Raw genomic sequence first — 25,070 nt, forward strand, 5'->3', positions numbered from 1 at the left:
CATGCAAATGTACCTTGCCTCAGGCTTTGATTATATGTGCATGAAAACGTGACTGTGTTTACCCATAAAATTGACAGACCACACTGTGACATATTCAGAACTCCCCATCAGGTGCCATAAAGCAAACATCTCCTTGTTATTGGAGATAGAGACACGATGGCGAGGAGAAGGAAATTATGGTGAATGCTGTGAATCATCTCAGCGGTTCATTGCCACTTCGTGCTGATTGAAATGCCAAAGGATGACTTCCAAGCCATCAGAAAGCCTATATTGAATCCCTTCCTCTGTGAGAGATACTGCCGTCCCATCATCATCATCAGTTTCCAATATTTATTCATCCTTGCCCTTCTTTACTTAATACAAAGACGAGGGCTTTTTATGATGTATATGCACATTATTCTTAGCCCTGTGATACTGTACCTTGAATGAATTATGGGAGTGACATTCGGTTATTCCTTTCACTGAACCAGCCCCGCAAGATTCAGCAGTGTGTGGTAGATGAAAAGCTCTGAAAGCTTATTAGTACTTCCACAGCACTCTGTCTATGTACAAGCCACAGAGCCAAGTCCGTTCTTTTGGATTCATGCGACAGGCTGTGGGAATGATAGTTTAATGATTGGAGTAGGCTAAAATCATAGAACGACTCCCGGAGAGCTGAATGTTTTTCCATCATCATGGCAGGTATCAATTTTACCAGGCAAAACCATTTGAATGAAATGTACAATATTTTAATTTTAATGAAAATGCACAGATATTCTTCAGTGGTTTTGTTTTATAAAAAATACAAATGTTCTTCTTCCACAGAGACTCACATAACAGCAATATTTTACAGGCCCATCTTTAAAAGAAAGGCTACTATGTTTTAGAATCAGATAGCTTTACATGGTAGCAAATGTGCAGGAGCGGCTGCCTTTAAGGTTTAAATACTTTTAAATAGACTTTTAAATAGACAAAAATGCAAACACTGTCAGCAAAACGGATAACGAAAGAACGAAAACACGGCTATAGTATAGGAAATCACTGCAGACAGAATGTGGACATTCATGCAGAAGCTATCAAAAGTCTTCGGCTAGCAGACCCCACACAGAGCAAATAAGGCATACCAGTCTGATCAGCAGCAAAGGAAAAGTGTAAAAAAAAATGTTTAACATGTTTTCCAGTAAGGTCTCAAGTCACGGACGTCCATGCTCAGCTCAGCCAAGAATCCAGGGCCACAAATCAGAAAAGTTCCAGCATGTGGCAAGTAAAGATACCAGAGTCCAAAAAAAAACAACAAAAAAAACATGACTAATTAGCAGGTCCTTGTATCACAAATGATGGTGCTTTCGTTGTGATTATAAAAGTATGTTTAAGAGTCATCATCAGTTTTTATGACGTGGAATAAGGTGACATTAAATATTACCTGGTGTCCATTATTCCAGGCATACAGCGCTCTCTCTTTGGCGTTGTAGTCAAGCATGGAGATATGGAAGTACTGGTTGTGGAAAGGAATGTCTATGTATTCATAAGTTGAAGTCTTGGTCGAGTAAGCGTAGTAGACCTTTGCTCCTGACAGGTGAGAGTTGGTGATATAGAGCGTCCCACAGATCATGAATGATTCACCCGCGTTCCTTTTGGAGTATTCGGTGTTCCAAGTCTTCAGGACCTGCAGGGTGTCGGGGTCGATCTGGGAGATGACCACGTTCCCTGCATTTTGATTGGTCGCGTACACAACCCACATTCCCAGTTCGTCAGCCATGACGTCGATGTCAGAGTACCCGCCCCACGTATACGGGTACATGTTGTGGAAGCCGGCGAACTCCAGCGCTCGCTGGGCCAGCACGCTGCCGGTCTCGAAGCTGTACTTGACAATAATGTTACTCTGGTACTTGTTGTAAAAAAGTGATCCATTGTAGACAATGTGATTGGTTCCCTCCCATTTAAATGGGAGGCTGTAGGTTCGGGAAACCACTCCTGCTACAAAGTCATCGATTGTCTTGTACTCGCGCACAATCTTGCTGTTGGTGTAACTGTCCATATACCAGACCTACATCAGAGAGGACGAAGAGCATTGGTAGTAAGAGGCAGTTGACCTGATATAGCTGAAACAAGTAAACCATTAAATATACATGTAATAGCCTTTAAATAACTTAGAATATATAATTCATCCAAAAAAGCAGAGCTAAAATCGAAACCCACTCCATGATAACAGTTAGTCCCATCTTCAGCTGTTGTCATATTCTGCCCACTCTGAAAACACAACACAGATATACCACTGTACACACTGCACATCCCTCGGAAAGCACTCCCCTGCTTTCATAACTCACCCTGTTGTTTCTGGTCGATGCCAGGGGATCAGTCATCCATGCCCCAAACCGGGTTCCAGATGTCTTTATTGTAACAGGTCCAGTGATTTTCATTAATTTCCCACACGCTGTTAATAAAGAAATGCAGTGATAAGATGTGCTGTGGTGGTTTTTGTCTCTAACTAGATTTCTCAAGCCAATTTCATGCCTGTGCCACTAGAGAGTGTGCCCTCTGTGCATACTAAGATAGGACTGGAAGCGAGCTGCTTTATTTAACTTGAAGCATAATGGTGCAAATGCAAATGCAACCAAAGGAAATTCAGCTCTCTCATGACTAGTCCATATTTTTTCTTTGGCCATGCCTAGACTATGCCCATACAGACCTCATGCATCATCAGAGTCTTTAGCTATGGGCTGATTATTTTGGTAAAGGACAACAGATTTGGTTTGAGCACAATTAGAAATTATTTGGTCTTTAACAGCAATAAAATGAAAATGTAATGCAGCAACAGTGTATCTAACGAAAGCTGCAGCTTTCACCCAGTCCCCCCATCTGTAGCATTCATAAATGCAAGATACAATAAAATAATCTCTTTATTTTGTCTTCCATGTTTGGTCTTATTTAGCCAGTATGAAGAAAATGATCAAGCAGGAAACACATAGTTCACACAGACGACTGTAGAATTAGTGGATGCTGCGGCTGTAGATATTAAGTCCACAGACACCTGCCTCAGCCCACTCGGAGGCAATTAGCCATTATATGTTACTTTCAAAAGCCTTTTTCAAAAGACTCTGGAACATTTCAGTGTTTCAAGGACTGAAGGCTCCAAATAGACCAAAGGGTTTACAAAGAAACAAAATTTTATCCACACTGGTATGAGACAGTGAAGGTGAAGACACATTATTTTTTAAATAAAAAAAATCGTTGAGGGGCGTAAGGGCAAAACAACAAAGAGAAACATTAAAGCAACTGACAGTGAGCTTCTAAAAGTAACCTGCTTTCTGTATGCGCCTTTTAATGAACACACTTGTTTGCGGTCTTATTCTCCAACATCAATCAGGCTATAGAGTACTGGTCTGTTCTTTAAAGCGACATTTCCCTTGTAGTTATTTTCTTCAGCAGCAACACAACAACAGTATACAATGAGTACAAAAAGACTCAAAAAGATATGGCGCTGGCAATGTATGATATGCAAATCCAGTAATGTAAAGCCATTTAGGCTGGTACCATTTATTTACTAGTACCATAGCTGACACCACCTCTAACAAGTCAGTTTAAGACACTCCATATCTGCACATGCATTCACCACTTACTGAGTTTGCCCATGCAGCTGCGGAGCCTGTTGTCCAGTCGCAGCACCCGCTGATAGAGCTCATCGTAGTCATAGGCCCCGAGCTCCTCCTGGATGCCTGTCAGCACGGCCGACAGGTTCCTGATTTCCTCCTTGAACTGGGAGATGAGTGCAGCATCCATCTTGTACTGCTCCAGCACAGGGATCAACGGCTTCAGCTCGTCCATCTTGTCTTTAAGCTCCTGCAGAAGTGACAGTGACAGCAGCAGAAATGGAAAACAGAGAGAGGTGGAAGATTGCGGATAGGTGCAATGGTCAGAGACAAACAAAATAGATGTAAAGATATACAGTTTGACAGAGGAGCAAGGTCTGGGAGGCTGGACCGCTGCTAACTGGTAAGGAATCATACACATATCCCTTGTCGCTCCAGTGCTCATGCTAACGTGTGACCAGTCTTATTATCCATTAGCCAACCATGAAGCCAGGGTAACTGAAAAGGAGTGAATTTCTGTTAACAAACTGTATCGCTATCATTGTATTTACCTCCAATTTCCATGTGATATTCAGATTTGTTAGTAGTCAGCTTTCTCCTTTTATACAATGGCTTCATTTCTGACGTTTTCGCCATGCTAGTGGTTGTTCCATGCACTTATTCTCCCAACTCATTCAGTGTCTTGCAACTTGCAACACCAGAGATATTCCTACTCCCATACCAGCTGTCCAGTGCACTCCACACAGGGCAACTGCAGCAGCAAAACAGCCTCTGAAGCAAGTAAAGATGTAAGCGCTTTCTGAATTAGGGAGCTTCTGCATATTTTGTTCTGTATGTATTCTTCATTTTCATGGACACACAAAAGGTCTGCACACTGAAAAAAACATGCACATAGGCTCCTCAGCTCTGGAAATGAAGGGAAAAGGACCCGTTTGCCAGTTGGACGTGTTATCAAAGCGAAGAATGCCACACTCATAGAGATAGTACAATACTTGCTGATGCTAAAAAAATTCAGTACACTATTAGTGGCTGTATAAAGGTCAAAGAATGCTAAAAAATCTAACTTGCAGGACTCAAATGTAACAGAATTTCCTGTGTTTGAATCTAACACTGGGCCAGTCATTCCCATATGTTTCCAGTCTTTCTGTATCTCTCTGCTTTGACATAAAATAAACTAAAAACTTTCTGTAAAAAAGATGAAAAATGACACAGTTGAAAGCATGTTTCTGCTGTCAGTGATGTTTGAGAAATCAATGCTGCATAAAAACCGTTCAGGTACATACTGTATATATCAAACTAAATACAAAAGATCCATTGAACATCTGATAAAACCAGGCTATGATTAAGTGAGGCTGTAGATTACTTGGAAGTTTCTGGCCATGATGGATTTCCTGTCATCTTCAATCTGTCTGAACTTGGTCCGGAGGCCTTTCATTTGGTTCTCCATCTTCATGACATATTGGAAATCCCTCTGAGTCCGCAGGTTCAGCACCTCAATGGACTGAGACATGTTCTGCACCTAGAATAATACAAGGCATTATAAACAATAACATAAAACACTGGCATTCACAAATGGAAAATTTGGTCATATTGTGCAGTATAGTATACATAGTGTAGTTTAGTTATCTCTACAAGTGAATAGATGATGCCTTTCTCTTGACTCCTTCTTTCCTGTCACTGCAGCTAATTGAAAGGCACTTTGATGGATTCTCCCTGGTGACCCTGCGTGTGTGCCTGAATGTCTAAAAGGCTATTGTTGAAAAAGAGCAAACGTGGCAAAGCCTAGCAGCAGCGTACCTGAGCTAACTGCACATGATAAACCACCTACAGTAGTATTAGGAGATTAAGCTCCTCAAAAGGACAGTAAAGCTTGTAGAGATTTGTTTCCTCATCGCTCCCATCTTTAACAGGAGACTGTGGGTGTTTGTGTGTGTGCATGCTGCACTGGGGTAGTAAATATCCCTCTATTACATGTGCTTACCTTTTCTAGTAGCTGGCGGAGCTGTCTGCTCTTGGCATCTCTGGAGCACAGGCTCTGTTCTGGTGCCACCACTGTGCAGATACAGCGCCCATCAGCATCCTGGGCTGAGCTGTAAACCTGCCAGCCCTCCTTTGGGCCGATAGTCTGCAAGTAAAAACAAATACATGTACACATTAGGGTCAATGATTTTATATTTATAGGTTGGTTCTCTTTGGAAAGCTGTTAAGTTATTTTAAGCTTAGCAGCACACTAAAAAGTACACACTCCTCTCCTAATATTGTAATTACTGGTCCATAAATTGGATGGATGACAGGTTCAGTGTGTATAGTGAATGATTTCAAAGCACAGGCAAAGGTGTACCTCAAGGTTCAACACTGAGTCCACTTTCTTTTACTGTTTGTTAGTGGTGCTTTTACAATGACATTCATCTGTGATGCACGTTCTGAAGCGGCAATTAAACGTATGCAAAATGCCTTTGTTTTTGATGTTGTTAAGATGAACATTAAACAAACACACTGTTACTATGACAAAAATAAGATAATCCCTGTGCATGCACCTGGTTACCTGGATTGCTGAAAATTTGTCCTTTAAAGTACGTATAAATATGTTTCAATAAAATGTGCGGGGAAACTTAACTTGAAGCCATGTGGCTGCCTTCACTCTAAAATGACTGGGGGCTGTCTGCCCTTCAGCTTAACACAAATGGCCTATAAGCAAAATAAACACAAAAGTAGCTTAAACGCTTGAAAAATGAGTTTTAAGAACAATCCAAATTATTGGACGCAATTTAAAACTGATGCACAGCTCTCAGCATTTCCCACTGTTCTACTTGGGATTATAGGAATCCAATTATTAAATGTTTTGCATGCTAATTGCTAAAACTTGTACACATTTCAGTAATTAAAAATAAATAAGACGGATTCCCAGACGGGGACAACCACTCACAGTCACCTTGTTATAAAGTTGCTTTCATTTATTACTGTTACCATGTCAGGAATCTCATAAAACCAAGAAAAGTTTATGGGTTATTTTGCATCTAAAAGCAGTCAATTTCTCTTTGTTTTTCATCACTAATGCATGAAATGCTCATGAAACCAGAAATGATTGAAGAGCAGCAGATGCACATCCTACACATTCTGCAAGCAGACAACGACATGTGTCTCAGTATGAAATCAATGAGGGTGTTCTGCCATTAAAGGAGTAGCATGGCCTTCGCACTCTCGAAAATTGCAGCTCGTGAGTAGTAGGTGTCTGAAAAGGTTTCATTTTTTTAGTGTCCATATTCGCTCATAATTAATTGCTTGTTCTGGATCTCCTTTAGCTCAAGGCTAGACTTCAGAGAGTCCATATTAAAGTCACAATAAAATGTATTCAAAATACTATATAGCACGCATACAGACACACATCTGGCACATATATACACATGTACACTCATTCACATTCACACTCCCACTGCAATGTATGCACATGCATAGTTCATACACAAACACATCCATTCTGTGCACATCATATGGAATCATTTTCAGTTGTCAGGCCACATTGAATTTATAAGTTGTCGTCCTGTCATGTCTCCACAACTATGCAACGAATTTCCATGTAAGTGTGTTCAGGCATCTATCTATCTATCTATCTATCTATCTATCTATCTATCTATCTATCTATCTATCTATCTATCTATCTATCTATCTATCTATCTATCTATCTAATCTGACTCATAGTTCCCATCAGTCAAATGCTATTTTTCTGATTTTTAGAAACACTGAAAATAACACAGACTCAAAAATACAATACAGGGGCTCGCCCTGAAGTGGGCCATGACTTTGGATCTCTATGGTAACAACAGCCCTTCATGGGCCAAGTTTCAGCCAACAGTACATTTTTAATTTGAAATCCGTACACAGTGTATGGGCCAGAGCTGGACCTGACTATTAAAATGAGAATGTTTCAGCATGTGGGCCAGAACTGGACCTTTTACTACCGGGCCAAACACACTGCGCCAGATCAGGCTCATTTATGTTTGATCTGACAATGTATTGGCCAGACTCAGGCCATGGGACCGGGTGTATACTGGGCCAGAAGAAGCATAAACATGTGGCCCATGTATGGGCTGGATTCATTTTGTTATCTGGGTGTTGTACTTAATATTGTAAACAGGAGCTCAGCATTGTATGTTGTAGGGAAACTGGTTGTCTCTCTCCATTAGAAGGAGCTGATAATGGTATGTCTTTGTTGTCAAAGTCCTCATCCATACAGTGGACTGTAAAGCTAGATATGAAGCACCTCATGGATCCAGACAGAATCTCACTCCCACATTCATTCATATATAACTATAACTTACAGCTGTTCTCTCTGGCATGACTACATAACATCTAATTCACAGCAAGCTGTGTGCTTATCTATAGAATCATGCAGACCTGAAACAGACACATTTATTGTTGCTGTTGCACCTTGAGTTACTATTACACCCTAAATCAATGGCACACACTACATACAGACATCAGGGAAGCCAGCTCACTTAATGTATTTTAGCATTATTATTCAGTGGCTTTTCCTTTCCATCTTATCTTACGCATTCCCTATTCTATTTAAATCTTTATTTTTACTGCTATTATCAGGTGGGTTTTATTCTCCATCTTATAATGGATTCTTTTTCTATCCCTGTTTTTAAGCTCATTCTATCTCCGTTTTTATGGGAAGCACTTGGTGCATGTCATTACGGTATTATAAAGCACTCTGAGCTGCATTTCTTCTATGAAAGGTACTGCACAAATAAATCTAGTGTTGCTATGCCTGGCAAGCTTACAGTAATGGTGGCAGATTTACCAATCTGAATTTTTTGTCGTTCAAGGAACAGGTTCTTGATTTCAGATTTCATTTTAAGTCAAGCAACTGTTGATTATGACTGACAGGTTTCAGCTGTAGTGAGTTATGCCAGCTGGTTAAATCTGCCAACTCCAGCTGACTTTTTAATGTTGACCTCTTTTAAAATGAGATCCCTGTCAGATCTGACTTAAATATGCACTTGATGGTTAAACTGTCTTATAGTATCATGCTAGCAGACAGTCAAAGAGACAAAGCTGCATGTCTCATGCCAAAAAAAACAGCATGTTCACCTGCTGATGATCCATGTAGAAGACATGGCCATCAACAAAGAGCACTGCTCTTGTATTGCAGTGTGGAGCTTGTACACTCAAATGGAAGATTCTAGATGCATTTTATTCCAATATAATAATATAATATGGAAATATGGACAAGCAAGACAGAGATTTGTTATGGTTTATTATCTTGATTAGTGAGAAAATAGTACACAGTGGATGTACTATCATGAACCAAGCTTATTTTAAACATAACTCCACAGGGTATTAAATGCTCCTTGGCCTTGGAAGTCACGTTAACGCTGGGCTGTTTGTGCATGTAGTAAGATAGTTAATATAACATGCCAACATTTTTGGCTAACAAAGAGACACCAACCTTCACACTCTTTATATACAGAGTATCGCGACACAGCTTCAACATGCAGTGAAATCTGAGGCTTGACGAGCCTGCAGTGCCTGGTTGTGGTTGCAAAGCTATGATTAAACAATCAGTAGGTTTTAGACAAATAACGCACTGTGTGGGGTGTTGCGGTCTCGATTTTGTGCGGTATTTTCCCTCCTCCCTCTGTTTCTCCCTTCCCCTCTCGCTCTCCTCCTCTGCAGCGCTGGAGCGTGGAAGGAGGCGGGGACGATCTCCTGGCCACTTTGGAGACACACCTGAGCGGCATCAGCTCATCAACCGCTGGCTACTTCAGCCAGCTCTTCCACCTGCTCAGTGCAGGAAGATTTCCTTGCTCTGCTCTCACGTGTCTCGCCACGCCGTTCGCCTCGCCTCCTTCCTCGCTTCCAGCTCCAGTGTATTCTCGAGTTTGCTTAGTTATTGTTCATCGTACCATTTTCCCTGCAAAGGTGATAATTTGTTTCTAGAGAATTTCTAGTTTTCCCCATTTTGGTAATTTTGAGTTTTTCTACAGTTTCTCATTTAGGCTTGCAGCATTGCATTTTTTAGTTTAGTTTTTCGCAGCCCACATTGCCTTTTCCCCCTAGTGGTGATTTTCGTTGCTCTTTTGTTTGCACAGGAGAAATAAAACTTTGTTACTCTGTCTCTGCTACCTGGGTCCTGGCCGTGCTTATTGCCACACGTACCGTAACATGGGGTTTCATTATGTTTCATAACCGCATGGCTCACAGTAGATAAGGGTCAAAAATAACTAGTGTTTGTAGAATTTGAAAACTAAAGACGGAAACTTTGAGCAACTTCAGGTGACAGCGAGTATTATTTCCTCAATTATTCATTGAACCTGTGGCCATGCACTCTGTAGCGATACAGAAATTTAGCTGACACTTCATCGAGCAACAACAGGCGAGCAAGCCTGGAGACGCCTTTGTAACCATATAAATATTCATGTACTTTGCCACCAAAGACTCTGCTGGTACACCTTGTCATCCACTATAATCCCAGTGGCATATCAGAAAATGTGGAGGTTATGAGCAAACAGAAGAGTTGAAGAGGTGGTTATTAGGTAGGTAAGTAGCTGAGAAAAAAAAAAAAACACAGAGGACAATGCTGACAAAGACCAAGAAAGAGGACTTGACTGTCAATTAGAGGGAAAGCCATCGAGGTGGGAGAGAAAGTATGCAGGCAGATGTACTGTATCAGAGAAGTGCAAAGACAGCAAGCATAAGATGATGAGATGAGGTGAGGGATAAACAAGGAGGGCACCGATGGGCACTGTGGAGAAAAAACACACAAAGAAGTCAAGTAAAACAGGGTTAGGCTGATTGATGGGATCGGCAGTACAATCCATCTCACTGATGTTTATCCATTGATTAAAAATCCCTCACTCATGCATGACAGCACAGACATGAAGCCTGGTTGTATACAAGCAATGGCGCATGACTTATTCGATTAGGCCGAAGTATGACTGCGTCTCACGTGAGGAACAGCATGTCTTACCTTGTGTAGTTCAATAACATTGTATTTCACTTATGAAACTGTCTTGTTGATGAAGATAATTTTTCAGTGTTTTCTATCTCTCACCACGTTTGAGAGAAGAAGATCAAGCTTCAAGGCTACAGCGGTTTCACAGAGCTGCGCACCAAAGTCTCGTCATTAATCATCCTCACAAAACAGCATCCAGCAGCTCAAAGCTCTCCCAGCAGAGTGTTGTTCTGTGTGCGGGCATCACACACACACATACACACACACAGACGGGCGTGTGCACACACACACACATGCAAACAAGCGCACGCATAAGTTGTTACATGCAGTATCTACTGCACACACAAAAACATAACAGGTTGCAAAGACACATTCATGTTTCCTCTGTAGTTTGAATTCTTGATCTTTCTTTGCCAGGGTTTGACTCATGGCTTTTTGAAGGCTGATATACAGCAGTCATCAATATTTTGCCAGCAAAGTTGCCAACAGACGATATTTTCTGCCAGCATTCACTATGTTTACGGTCCAAACCAGAAAACAGCAGCAAGATGTTTCACTCCTCCGTGTTTCATCATAAAAAGGGATCCAGTGAGGCCATGCGTTTTCATGTTTCACACAACTTCACTCCCAATCAGCACTAAGATGCACAAACCCTTTCTAAAAATCCAAATGCTCTATCTTTACAATCACTAAATCGCTCCATTTAAAAAAAGTGTACTATGAGCACACCACCTGTTAACCTCTCGTTAATCATTTTCTGACTTTTGGAGGATTTCCTACCACCCCCCAGCTCTTAAACAGTACAGTACACTGCCTCCACGACCTCCTGCTGTCAGGCAGAGTGCATAAAACCTTAGAAAATACTCGCACATTAGCTAATAACGCTGAATGCACATTGGAACCAACACTTGTAAAATAGAGATCGTGTCATTTATAAAACCCCGCAAAAGCACATCAATTTATTATGTTAATCAAAAGTTTCTATTCACGCTCAGCAGTTTACAGACAAGGACGTTTCAGCGCAACAAAGTGCACCACGGTTTAAAACTAAGACAGATTTTATATCTGAGATTTTTTATCTTACATTGCCTCTGAAATTGGTTTCTACATGTTTACCTGGTTTACCACTCTTACCTCTTTCTGTCTCCTGGACAAGAACGGCAAGTCTCTCTCTCTCTCTATTATGTTTGTTCCTACATTCTTTATCAACAAGAACAATCTCATCTCATTTTTACACCTTACTGAACTCACTTGATTTTCTTTATATCCTTTTCACCCATGAAGACTCCTTTGAACATGACAAGCTTTTTGAGGATGACATTATGCAGTGCTCTGTTTTCCACAAACAACCATATAACACCTTAGAATACAACACAGTATGATACAACAATATCAAGAATTATGGCCTGCAAAATGACCTTTGACTCTACATTTCTATGACAGTTTCACCAAAAATAAAACCCAATAATCTTCAGACAGGTCTAATCTGTCACTTTACAGCACCCACCCAACATGCCACAGTGTTATCTAACACTGACCTTTTATTTGAAAAACAGGCCTCTATTATTGAATGATCTAATATGACTTACACACTCAAAGATTAGCAGACAGTCCAGTCGCCACTAATAATGGACGATCACGACTTTATTACTTTTATTGCTGCGCACAAGGTCGGTCTCGCTCCACCGTCTATTAGTGCTGCAGTTTTATGAGGCGACCTGATTGAACTGTGAATCAGCCCTCAAACTTCTCATGCTTCAGTGAAGCCAAGAGTGACATTTTCAGGACTGTGTATTATGACTGTATCTGTCATATGGCCAAAGTTTAACCAGATGACAGGAAAGGAATGGAGGTATTAATAGCATGATATGACATGAACTGCTCTGTTTTAGAATTATTACCTTGTGGCCCTTGTTTGGTGTTATCTGTTGATTTAGCCTAAAAGCTTCAAGCTGCCATATTGATTAGGTGCATTTTAAAATTGATATATGTGGTGTCAGGTGGTTCATTGGATCACCACTTCGGTCCAGACTAAAATACCTCAACATCGGTTGGATAGATTGCCATGAAAATTCGGACAGACCTTTGTGGTCCCCAGAGGACAGACGCAACTGACTTTGGTGATCCTCTGATTTTACCTTTGGTGTCCCAATGAAGTTGACATTTATGTTTTTTAGTGTAATGTCTCAACAGCTATAAGAGATTGCAGTCTTGTAGTGTCACCAGCACATCAATGTTTTAAAATTTCTGCATTTACTTAATGGGTTGGAACAAAATGTTATACGGACGGTTATGGTTCCCAGACAATGTAGCTTAATGATTTTGGTGACAGGCTGACTTTCACTCCGCCATCACCATGAGGTTGATGTGGTTTTCAAGCAAAATGCCTCAACAACCAGTGGATGGATTGCAATAGAATTTCGTACAGACATCTATGTCTGTACAAGGATGAGTGGCAATAACTTTTATTTTGTGCCATCGCAAGTACTTTGTTTAAAGCGATGACAGTCCCTTGAGCCTCAAATGTACCCGCTAATAAGCACTCAGCATACTAACACAATAAACATTACACCTGAAAATCAACATGTTAGCACTGTCATTGTGAGCAGGCTTGCGTGTCAGCACCTCATATCCAAATGCGCCCTAGATGCACCATTGAACCTGGGCAGGAAATTACCAAAAGTGTGTTTGGCATGCCCTCATTGAGCCCTTAGTTCTTTTGACATTTGTTTACTTAAATTTGTTTCTGGAACCATTTGGAAAAGTAGAAGAAATTCCACGTTTTTAACAAAATAAGATTGGCATAGTAAATCCATTTGTTGAAGATGTTCAGTTGAAATAGTAGATATATGTTAGTAAGAGTATCGGTTGAGTGGCAATACCTATCCTCTTGCCATTTGTCAAGACAATTCTGTTTGTAGACTTCCATCACAAGCCGTCAGTCACCACCGCTGTCGGTGTTCACCTGGACAACTTTCTTTGCTCACAGCTGGCCTGCTGCACAAAGGTGGGCCTGACTTTCAGAAGTCAACAGTGCACCTCCGAAGCACAAACAATGATGGTAATGAATTCCTCCTTGTGGAAGCTATGATTCATGCTCGTCACAGCAGAAAGGTATCCTGCCAATTACACACCTAATTGAATCCATTTTCTCTTTAATATTCTGTCATCAATGTGTATTTTACTTGGGCTACTTTACACTTACCATTAACTTTGTCCTCATCAACCTTTTTGTGTGGCTAAGGGAAAGACACAGGGGGTTGATGAGGGGGTGAAAGTGAATGAATAGGTTAATATGGGTAATGTGGTTAGGACTGAGTTAGTAAATGAAGTCAAGGAGAGTAACCCACTGTCATCAGATCTGAATCACTTCCTGTGCCCTCATCCGTGTCCGTGAGCAATTTACAAGTAGAGTTCTGAAAACACTGCTGAATAGAGAGGGATATTAGTTTGTGTTGCTTCCTGCTTTTATTTTTTCATGCGTGTTATTCAATTCCAGTGAAGTAACCTTGTTTTGTCTCTGTCTTTTTGTTGTTTTGTCCTTCGTTTTCTCTTGTATTATCATTGATTTTAGATTGATTAGTAGGTTTTCTTCTGTGGATATTCAAAATGACTTGCTTTATATTCTAGCTTCTATCTCAGTAATTTTTCATAGATTTAATTTCCCGTAAATCTAGTGGATCTTTTGTAGCAACTAGACACTCCTCTCGGCTCATATACTGTACTTCAGCCAACTGTCTGCACCGTAAACTGTCTCCACTCTGATGAGTATAGCCTTGGTCTCTTGATCTAATTTCTTCTGCCAGTCTCACGGCTGATTCCATTTGCTAAGCTGCTGTGATGCTCCTGAGCAAATCAGAGACTCAAGCACAGAGACAGACAAGTCACACGAGGTGAAGTTACTAAACCAGGCGGTCATGCACAAGTGGTCAGACCAACACAAGCTAACAAAACCAGGCAGAGACGAGAGAGAATGCTGGAAATGAATTAACACATGAGGATAAACAAAGGCAATCTGGCAGGCGAGTATGTGGATGGGGTTGGATGACAGTAAGACCAGGAGACAGGTGAGCAACTGGGAGCAGGTGCGAATGACCAAGGGGGAGGGAACTGAAATGACCAGAGACGACAGTCTTTCGAAATAAAACAGGAAATACAATATGCAAAGATTAGTGGGATGTTACAGCTGCAGCAGTATACCTCTGGCAATGTGAGGAACTCCCCTGAGGGCACTAAAAAAAAGACTGCCAGTGGCAATGGCAGAAATCAATCTGTTAGAGACTAGATAAACAGCGTGAGAGGTATCCTTCAACAGCATCAGCTGGAGCGAAAGAGAGGCCACAAGTGGACACGAACAGTTTAAGTAGCCATAATCTTTGACAATAAGGAGGGTTCAGGTGATAGACTGGAAACAGCTCTCAAATGTCACACATGCCTTTACTAGACTACTGGATATCTGTGTGTGTTACATAGCAGAACATCAGAACTGTGCTTTTCACTGCGCTTACGTCTCCCTTAGATTGTTTGTTTAGCTCTTTACAGCAGGTATCAGACGACATGACAGACCATCTGCATCTGCTTTGGTTTGCGACATGTTTTTTAAACTTGTATGAGCAGGTTTAAATCGGCATTGCGTGATATTAAAAGTAAAAAAAACAGTCCTGTTAATAACTGCAGAAACAAATCCAGGTGCCAGATATGCCAATAAGGCTAGATCTCATAGCACAGTGCCATCCTGCCTGCCACAAGACAGAGACCTAAACAGATGCTATCTATCCAGTCATCTATCAACCTGTCCAAACAAAAACCCACCAGGGTATTGGAGGCAAGTGAAGTGGAATGTGCATGTCAGTACTGTAACTGATGATCATATCGCTTAAATGAGTTAACATTTTAGCTCTAATGGCAGGGGAAGATGAACTTGCATGTGCAGCCACCTCTGTAAGCAGACTGATGCAGACATCCAAGACAGCAATGACAAATGGTAACACCCCTAAACACAGCAGCAACAGCGATCCCGGCAGCTAATCCCGAGACCAAAAAGGTTCCAGTGCACTGACAGAGATGCAGCATACTATGGAGGGAAAGAGGAAGGGGAGGGGGAATAGACACAGCAAAAAAAGAAAGCCATCTTTTCCCTCAGATGTGACTGTGATGAAAGCCGTGCAGGGAGATTAATTTCCTAGAGGCGTGCCACCTTCTTGCCTTTTTTGACCCCAGCGAGGAGAAGATTGAATAGATAATTCTGCGGGAGCTCGGCACATTCTGCCCTCGCCGGTCTCTGAATGAGCTACGGCACTATCTTGTTCACACCCTCCTGCTTCTTCTCTGGGGTGCGCCTCAACGAGTTTTCCGACTGAACAAGACGCCATGTCAGTCATAAGCACCGCGGAGGATGATAATGAAACAGTCATCAAACATTATCGGTGGAGTAAAACCAGTGGACAGCTCCAGGCCACACTGAATGGCACACCCATGCACAAGCAGAATACTGAGCAGCCGTGACAGCGTTCTGACATAAAGCTATATCTCGCTGTGCTGAAATAAAGTCAGGTTGAGGGTGTCTCAAGCGACGATGGGTACCTTTGTTCTTTTATTCATCCGGGTGTCCACACTCAACAGCAGAATGTTAAATCAATGCAGCCAAAATTAAAACGTGGTAATAAGTCTGGTGTATTTTAGAAAGAATTAAGCACCCTCATTTTAAGAATGCCTCTCTCTTTGGGGATAAATTTTACCCGAGGAGGCCCTGTAATTGGATTTTTTGCTTATTATGTTGATCATTCTAGTGGAGCAGTCTGCCGTGATAAGAACCCTTCTTTAATTGATCAAATCAAATCTGTGCCATCAACATGCACAAGTCTTGGCAGCGTCTCAGTGTAAGTGTTTGCAAAGTTAGAGCCTCCTCATTAGGGCCGCAGAAGACACTCTCAACAGCTTTCCAATCGTGGAAAAGGACAGTCCTGCCATATTAATGCCACAGAAGCTGCAGACTTTTTACAAACTGTTGCAGCAAAGTGGCTCACCTGATTATTTCTTGCTCTTCAGCAACCTTTGAATTTTCTCCTAATTATGCTCCACAGCGACGTCAGGATTTGCAGATATTGAAGCTGAGGAAAAAGTCTCTCCACTTCAGCCTCCTTTCTGATGTGAAGCAGAAGAATGTACCAAAAAGAAGACTGTGCATAACTTAAGGATGTATGTGGTCACACTGGTTTAGAATCAGCAGGGCAATACACCGTAATTGAAATTATGGGATACCATCATTAGTATGGTCAGTGCACCCTATGAGGTTCTTTGAAGTTAGATTGCAATTTATTTGCTGTAGCTACTTTCCTTAAACTTCCTTCCTGGTGGTTTTCTGTTTCTTAGAATGCCTTTCAGCAACTTCTGGAGAACGGGCCTGAACTTAGTGCTTCAAAAAAGTGGAATTTATGGGCATGTAATGGAAACGCACAGTAGTTAGCTGGCTGGTGGCTTGTGGACACTTTCATCCTGATGAAGAGATCCAGGAATGTAGTCAACAAAAGGAAGGTCAGCTGAAATTCTACCAATTGATTGGTCGATGAGGGACAAAAAATCTGCATGTTATCTCAAGATCAACTAAAAATTCATTACTTGCATTACTGCAACCCTGAACATTAATTGGATATTAATTGGCCCTTCCAGCTCCCCAGGACAAAGTCTGGTTGATGTCTGATTGAGCCAATGTGAAGCAAGCGAGTAGACGTGTTGATGATGTTGATGGTTAGCCTGGTTGCCGCCACCCCTCGCCTACACCAGATGAAGTATTTACAGTAGCTGGGAATGCGTGGTTTTAGGCTCTTTGTATAAAAGGAAAGCTCCTGACAGTTCTAGACCTGATTCTCTGGACACTGCCTGGAGTCCATACTTGGGCTTCTGTTTGCATCCAGCATACTGTTACCTGCAGCACCCTATCACAGCCTGTCATTTTCTAAAGATAAACAGTGCTATCTGTTTCTGTTTCTATTCTTTTTTACTCTCTCTTGTCTGCTCTGGTGGCTGCTGGCTGGTTGGTTGCAGCTGCCTGACCGGTGCATGACTTGTGTTGACTCTGATGATGATGCATGGTGCAGCCCCCAAAAGGACGGCGAGAACAGCAAATCAAATCATTGCATTCCCTGCCCCTTATAAAAAAAAGGAGAAAAAACACAACAGTAGAGTACAAGTGATTATACGCTGCAATTGTTAGAGTACCCCGCCTTATTATCCTCCAACAGTAACTGAGCGTTAACTTCCAAAGCCAAGGAGCACATCATTAATTAACTGTCCTGGATGCTAGCAGAGTTCAGGCTGCCATAGTTGTAGCAGCTCCCATGTTATTCGAGTGTTAAGCAACACAACGTGATCCCTCGCACCATTAAAAATGAAACCACACTGTTTAAAAATACACACAAGCATGTCAGCCAAGCAGCCAAACAGGGTTATGTTAGATTCAAACAATGCTGTCATTTCAACTGTGCAAGAACACCAACTAACAGGGTTTTTAATGAACAGCTGATCAGTTCGACACATGCACGCATGCATGCACGCACGCACGCACGCACGTACACACACACACACACACACACACACACACACACACACACACACACACACACACACACACAGAGAATATACACATTGCCACACACATTAGACACATTAGTTGTAAGTTACCTAAGACTTGGGTAACTCATCTAAAACTCTAAATCTGCTCTAGCACTTTAACATCAGTCTAAATCAGTCTCTGTTTAAAGCTACTTAATAAGTTATATTACATTTTATCTTTGCTGGTAAGAAATTAACAAGCGTACCCCATAATCGTCTCACTGGTTGATTGAATACAGTATAAATTTATTGAGACCACAAATGTCTTCCGTTCCTCTCAAGCCCAGCCTTTCAGCTCTCATCCACTGATATGCGTCTGATATGGAGACCGCTCGGGCTGTAATTAGAGTAATCATAAGGGGAACAGAGGGAGAGGGCCGTAACTATGCCCCTGGTAGTTTCAACATCATGTCTCAACTCCTGTAATTATGCTTAGACTATTATTAACTGAGATGCATTCACACAGAGGATCTCAAAACAAGGGAAAGTCATTTTAAATAGTCCTAATCATACGTAAAAACATGCCGTTTTTTGAGCATTTCATATTTATACATATTATTATTACCTCTATTGATGTCTTTTGGGAATAAATAATATGGACTTGAAGCAAGAAAAGGGCAAAACAGCCCAAAGAAAGAACAGAAAATCGCTCAGAGGTAACTGGTGGCAATCTGTCACTGTCAGGTCTTACTACTAATCAGCAGAATGAATTCATTTGCCTGACAAACATAAGCTCAGTCGACTTATTCACAAAATGTGGCTGCCTCACACCAAACAACTGGCACATCCTCGAGCACATATTCAAATAAAGCGACAGAAAACTCATTAGAAGCTCACGCAGGCTCACGACGTTGAGTCCGAGCTTCTAGCACTGCGTATTTACCCTGCTGCTCGAAACGATTCACATCCATCATTGTGGACTTACTGTCTTTATTTCCAGTCCATCCTCTCTAACACCCCCCCCACCCCCCCCCACCCCCTCACCCCCCCACCCCCCGCTGCCTGCTTCACGCATGAAACATGCAGCGTCACAACTAATGACTTTGCTGGCTGTCGTGTGGCTGTTTGCTTTGTTTGTGTTGACACATATATAGTTAGAGGGTGTCATCTTTAATTTGGCCCCTGGTGGAAACACTGATGTGAAACCTCCAGCATTTTTTTTTCTTTCATTGCTAAATGGCTGTGTGCATGTGTAGGTGTGTCCCCACAGCATCTCTCATCTTTTTAATATGGCATCTGCGCCAGACAAATGTTCCTACCAAGCCTGAGCGTATCAGCCGCACACATGCTAATGAAAAGGGATTTCAAACAAGCAAAATAAAAAAAAACGACATCAGCGCCTGGCAGACGACCCCTTCAGCTCTGCAACACACAATAACTTCAAAGAATGCCTTTGTGATTAACGATCAACAGGGTGTCGTAGCGGTGAGAGGATGGAACAGTTTCTCTGCAGGATTTCCCCACCTCTGCAGCTCTGAACGCATTTCTGACTTTTCCCGTGTGATCAAATCACTCATGATCAAAAGCGGACGCCTCTTGACGGACGCTGAGGATGAAAACTCTTAACCTGTGAACTGGCACAACTGGCATTCACACTGCAAGTGGATTAGACTGTGTGTGTGAGTGTGACTGCGTGTGTGGGTGTGTACATGCAAGCCGGCCGCCTCCTCATGCAGCCGCCTACTCACAGTGGCTGACACAGAGGGCAAGTGCCTACACAAAGCTCCATCCCACTGGTGTTGTAACAAAATCCCCGAGAGGAACCGCTAATAAACATCCGCATTATTCACAGTTAGTCTGGTTTTGCTCGATGCAGCCATGCACATCATTGGTTGTTTCTCCACCGAGGTGCAAACATTAAGAAGAATTAAAGTTTATGATGTACTTGCAGAAAAGGCACAATAGTTTGCACCTGTTTGACCAAAATGCACATCCCAGGGAACACTATGGCACTATTTGGTCTGAAAAGCCATGTCCTGCCAACAAGTTGTTAGCTTTAGCAAAGCTGAACGAGCACAGTCGTGTGGAGATGCTGTGATAGTGGAGCTACTGTGCTGCACTGACATGCAGGAAAAAAAAAACAAAAAAACTGTTTAATACTGGCATTACAGATCATAAATTCAGTTATGTTGAAGGGCAATAGTGAAAGAGATGAAATATAACATATTCAAAATCAACGTGATTCCACCTGAAATCTCAAAATGGATTTTGAAACAAATTTACAGCCATTAGGCGTGATGACTGAGGGAAGGTATGTCGTCTGAATCTAAAGCGGGCGCCGGTCTGACGTCAGACTCCTGGAGTCTATTAAGTCTCTTTCTCCTCCAATCAATATGTCCTCCAGGTGCAGCATATAATGTGTAATCATAAAAACACAAATTCCAGCTATCATTTTGATGATGATGAGGGTAGCACAGTGCTGTTAGCAGCCACTGTGTAATTACCCGGCTGGCACAGACCATAAGGGAAAACTACGCTATGCAAATATTTCATTTTCTGACAAAGGCTCCTTAGGGATCGATTGTGTACTCTGCAGAGGTATAATATCTGCCTAACCGGATGCCACACCACGACAGAGGGAAAATCCAATCCATTAGTCGTAGCTTTAGCCACTTTGTCCACAGCAGATCTGGGTTGTAACAGGTCATTTTTAAGTTGCTAAACTGAATCTATGAGAGGGAAAAAACACAAGGCAGCTCTAAATGCCAAGAGGTAGAGGCTGCCACCTCTTACAAAAACGAACAAAGCCTTGTGTATGAGGTCTGACAGCCTGTGAGTGACAGCTTAATAATTTGCAGCTTAGTGTAATACCATAAAAGTTTTTGCCTTCCCAGATCATTTTTAAACACTGAAGCGGAAAGGTCTTTGGGGCTGCTCTAGCAATTTGCATGCAGCTCTAGCTCCGGCGATATCTCATATTCTTCAATGGCAGTGGGGTATTCATTGATTTAATCACAAACAGATGAAAGAAACTGAATTGAATGATAGTCGTCAGAGATAAGCGGAGGTAACAGCGCAGAAACGTATTTCTTAAAATGAGGACAGTGACACAGATAACCAGAGCTCTCTATTAAGTAGACTAGGACTGGCCTCATTCTTTTCATTCGGTCTTTTTCAATTAATTACTTTACCTACGCGATCTTTAAAATAACAAAACTGAAGACATCCAATTGCTTTCCTGTACAGCCACCCAGCAACCAAAAAAAAAGGCATTGGAAATGAAATGAAAGAAAAGCAGCACATCCTCACATTTGAGGAGCTGCACTGTAACTAGGAATGATCTGCCACTGCTACTCGATAAATGACGCAAAGGATGAACTCATTACAAAGTTGCCATCCTGTCATTCTTTTTTTGTCTGCGGACTAATTGGTTAATTGTTTGACGGCTAGGAGAGGATCAAGGATCTCATCCCTGTGAATAAGCAGTATCTGCCACTGTTCTCTCATCAGCATCATATTAGGCTCTGCTCAAAAGAACTGAAAAGCTGCATCTGAAATAACATTTCCTCCTTCTCCGTGGGCTGTTGCATAGCTTGTGCTGTGAAGTTTCAGCAGCAGACAGTGGACAGCTCTTCACCCTCGCCACCAGGAGACCCCGAGCCCTGAGCAACACATTGATTTATCCATTAATCATAGGGGACTTTGACTTGTCAGCTTTAGTCATGGTTATTTCATCTTTCCCGAGGAACAGCACTGCCCATGCAATTCAATTTCCCTCAGATTTGCTTCAGGTTAAGCACAGAGATAAACCCAATACAGACAGAAACAGCAGCAAGGTATTAAATTAAGGCAGGAGAGAGAGGTTATGCCACTGGGACACAGCCATGCTCCTATTAGTTGGATAAGGGACAGATGGAGGCATCTTTAGGTCTTAAGCAACACCGTGTGTTAGGCAGAAAACAATCAATAGCTTCTGCTGAAATGCTTTTGTTGCCTAATGCACTTGCCCTCATAATTGCATTATGACCCATTTAGCTTTCAAACAGAAGAAGATCCACAAGTGGGCGAGATGGGTGAATAATAAAAGGTGATTAGTCACATGAAAAACTGTGTTTCTGCATGAATCCAGTCCAAATAACGCAGTGCCATGCAGAGAAAATACGATGCCTGCTCACTGTATGACTGATCCACTACTCCACATTTTGTTCTGAGAAATGTGGTGCGCAAATCTGCGTTAAAAATGTGCCACTTCGATGTTTTCTTGCTTATCGGATAAACATATTTCCGATAAAACAGCACTCACACACTTAGTGGAATAAATAAGGTCTGTTTGTAAATTCGTCCTGTAAATAATCTGCTAACGAGCACTGCATTTTCAAAAAGTCCTAAGTTTTAGAATTGAGTCATACTACTTGTTTCACACCACCGTCTGTGGAGGAGAGCTGAAGGCATGCTGATTATTCAGAGTTTAAAATAATAATTACAGAAAGAAGTGAAGGTAGGTGCATTAAACCTTCCCCGACGTGTAGTGTTTTATGTGTTTTTGTAATGCCTCTTAAATCTCGTCTAAGCAGGTTTATGTTGCTGGTGTTTAGTAAGGCAACATTAAATTGTGGGACTTTTGAGTGAAGTTTGGCGTGACAGTCTCCATAAAGGAAACTGTCACGTATCGGGGTTACTGTAGAGAAACTACAGCCAGTATGTCCTCAAACCCGAGTATAACAAAGCTGTTAAGTGTGAGCAGTAATTATATCAGCTCACTGATATGAAACAAGCGGCTGAATCAGAAATCAATACGGAAAAAGAAACTCACCATGGAGGGATATAATCCGAAGATGATGAGGGAGAGGACGGGGTACAGAACGCTCAACAGGACCCGCATGCTTACGGGCTCAGGCAGTCACTTTTCTCCAAGGTGCAGTCTTTTACCATAGAGCTCCTGCACCGCTGTTCACCTCAGCTCCTCTCTACTGCTGTCGAACCGCAGGGAGAGCGCTCCGACGGCGGCACAGCGACCACACGTTCAACCGCATCACACCCACCGCTCCCCGGTGCTCCGACTGAAGGCAGCGCCGAGGAGAAAAGTTTGGAGCGAGGGGGCAATATTCAAATATTCAGTCCCAGCAGACTGCAGGGGAGGCGCACCAAGGATGTGACATCACTTGATGACCTTAGGCAGTCTATCTATCTATCTATCTATCTATCTATCTATCTATCTATCTATCTATCTATCTATCTATCTATCTATCTATCTATCTATCTATCTATCTATCTATCTATCTATCTATGACCTTCTTATTCACCTTCAGATTTTGTCTTTTTTTTTTTTTTTTTTAAAAGAAGCTTATTTATGTCAGTGTCCACACTTACTAAGCCTACTATGTACTTTCTGCCAAAAAGTGTGTGTGTGTGTGTGTGTGTGTGTGTGTGTGTGTGTCATGCATTTTGTGGGGACATCTGATTACACTGTCATGTGGTGGGGACTTGCCTTTCTCATGGCGACAAAATGCAGATCCCTGTTACATGAATAATTCAATTTCAGTGTGAAGCTTGGGTTAAGGTTGGGGTAAGCTTAGGTTTATGTTGAGGTTAAGGGTTAGAGTTTGGCAAGTAGTGGTTATGGTTTTAGGGTAAGTCTCCAGGATATAAATGCAAGTCCATTTAATGTATTCAAAAATAAAGGAAACAAGATTGTGTTTGCGGGCACACGCGTGTGCAAACTGACCGGTGACAGTTTGACATTTAGTGTCTGCTCAAATAGCTCTGCATGGATGATAATGATGTAAGAAGTGGTGTTGAGAAACTGAAAAAATGTCTGTCACTCAGCCTCTTGCACAGGGCTTTGTGCTGGCTGAGTACCTCATGGATAACTGTGCATCTCACAATTGACACGATGTGTTAAGCACTTCATGTTCATATGCAATACACTAACCTTCAAGGTCATCGGGATTAAAAGCAGCCATGGAAAAGGCTGAGCAAAAAACAAAACAAAACAACAACACAGATAAAAGACCTAAGTGTTTATGGCTCTCAATCAGAGCTGCAGCTGTGAGGTTTTTATTTACAAGGTCGAGCAATGGCTTCTGCACATATAATTTTATGAATATCTCATGCCTGAGATGTTCATGAAACCACAGCAGTGCAGCGGCAGCGTGACGATGCTGCCTCTGGAACAGCAGCGGCACAGTGTCATGAGGTGCACTGCTGGCAGCTGAAGGCTTCATAATCTGGTCATCAGCTGCGTGACGCTTTGCTCGGGGGCGCCGCGAAGAAGAAGCCCTCCAGCACATCCTCTGCTCCTTGTCTGTGTGAATTCTCTCCTCACTTCGGTTATGTTTGAACTGTCTTTCTCTTCACGTTTTGAGTGTCTCTTTCTTCGTGGACTTGCAAAACCAGACAAGAGAACAAGATGTCACTGTTAAGAGTGCCACTGGAAAGTTTTTAAGGCCTGTATTCAAAATCCCTCCATCAATGTAATTCTCTCTTTGTGGTCTGTACAGCAGCTCTTTGAATTCTGTGGCGCGTCTTTCAAAGTGCAAAGCACTCTCAGTAAAGGTCATTACTGCTTTACTGCAGTTTTTTCTGGCCTTGTGATGTTGGTGAGACTGTTCACTCTGCTCAGGCTTTTAGGAATCTCTAGAATTACATACAGGAAAGTAAGAGACCAACTGTAGATACACTCTAGACTGTTGGAGAGAGAGAAAGCAGCTATTTTTAATCCAAAATCACAGCTTTGACCAGCTTGACACCTTCATACATTCTAAATGACGTGCAGCTGGATGCATCGTATGCAGAATGTTGCTAAGAATGGACACAATGATGGAAACAGTACTGTAAATGTAAAAATTATACCAGAGACTAAGACTGAAATATCTCAATTGCTATTGGATGGATAGCTGTGAAATTTTCCACGTACATGCATGGTCCCCAAAGGATGAATGCTACTGACCTTGGTGATCCCCTGAATTTTTCTCTCAGGCTCCCAGCAGGTT

The 25,070-nt window shown here is 41.9% G+C and overlaps 1 protein-coding gene across 1 annotated transcript; it reads right to left on the bottom strand.

Annotated features, from left to right (window-relative positions):
• Window positions 1-709: 709 nt before the first annotated feature.
• On the bottom strand, window positions 710-23,460 carry olfm3a (olfactomedin 3a). The gene is made up of 6 exons (XM_070985980.1): window positions 22,892-23,460; window positions 5,551-5,694; window positions 4,933-5,088; window positions 3,600-3,819; window positions 2,307-2,413; window positions 710-2,026 (listed from the first exon to the last, which is right to left on the bottom strand). The coding sequence occupies exons 1-6, from the start codon at window positions 22,958-22,960 to the stop codon at window positions 1,349-1,351; spliced, it is 1,374 nt and encodes a 457-aa protein (XP_070842081.1). The 5' UTR covers window positions 22,961-23,460; the 3' UTR covers window positions 710-1,348.
• Between the last annotated feature and the right edge of the window lie 1,610 nt (window positions 23,461-25,070).

The sequence above is a fragment of the Chaetodon trifascialis genome, chromosome 18 (genome assembly GCF_039877785.1).
Source record: "Chaetodon trifascialis isolate fChaTrf1 chromosome 18, fChaTrf1.hap1, whole genome shotgun sequence".
Classification (NCBI taxonomy): Eukaryota; Metazoa; Chordata; class Actinopteri; order Chaetodontiformes; family Chaetodontidae; genus Chaetodon; species Chaetodon trifascialis.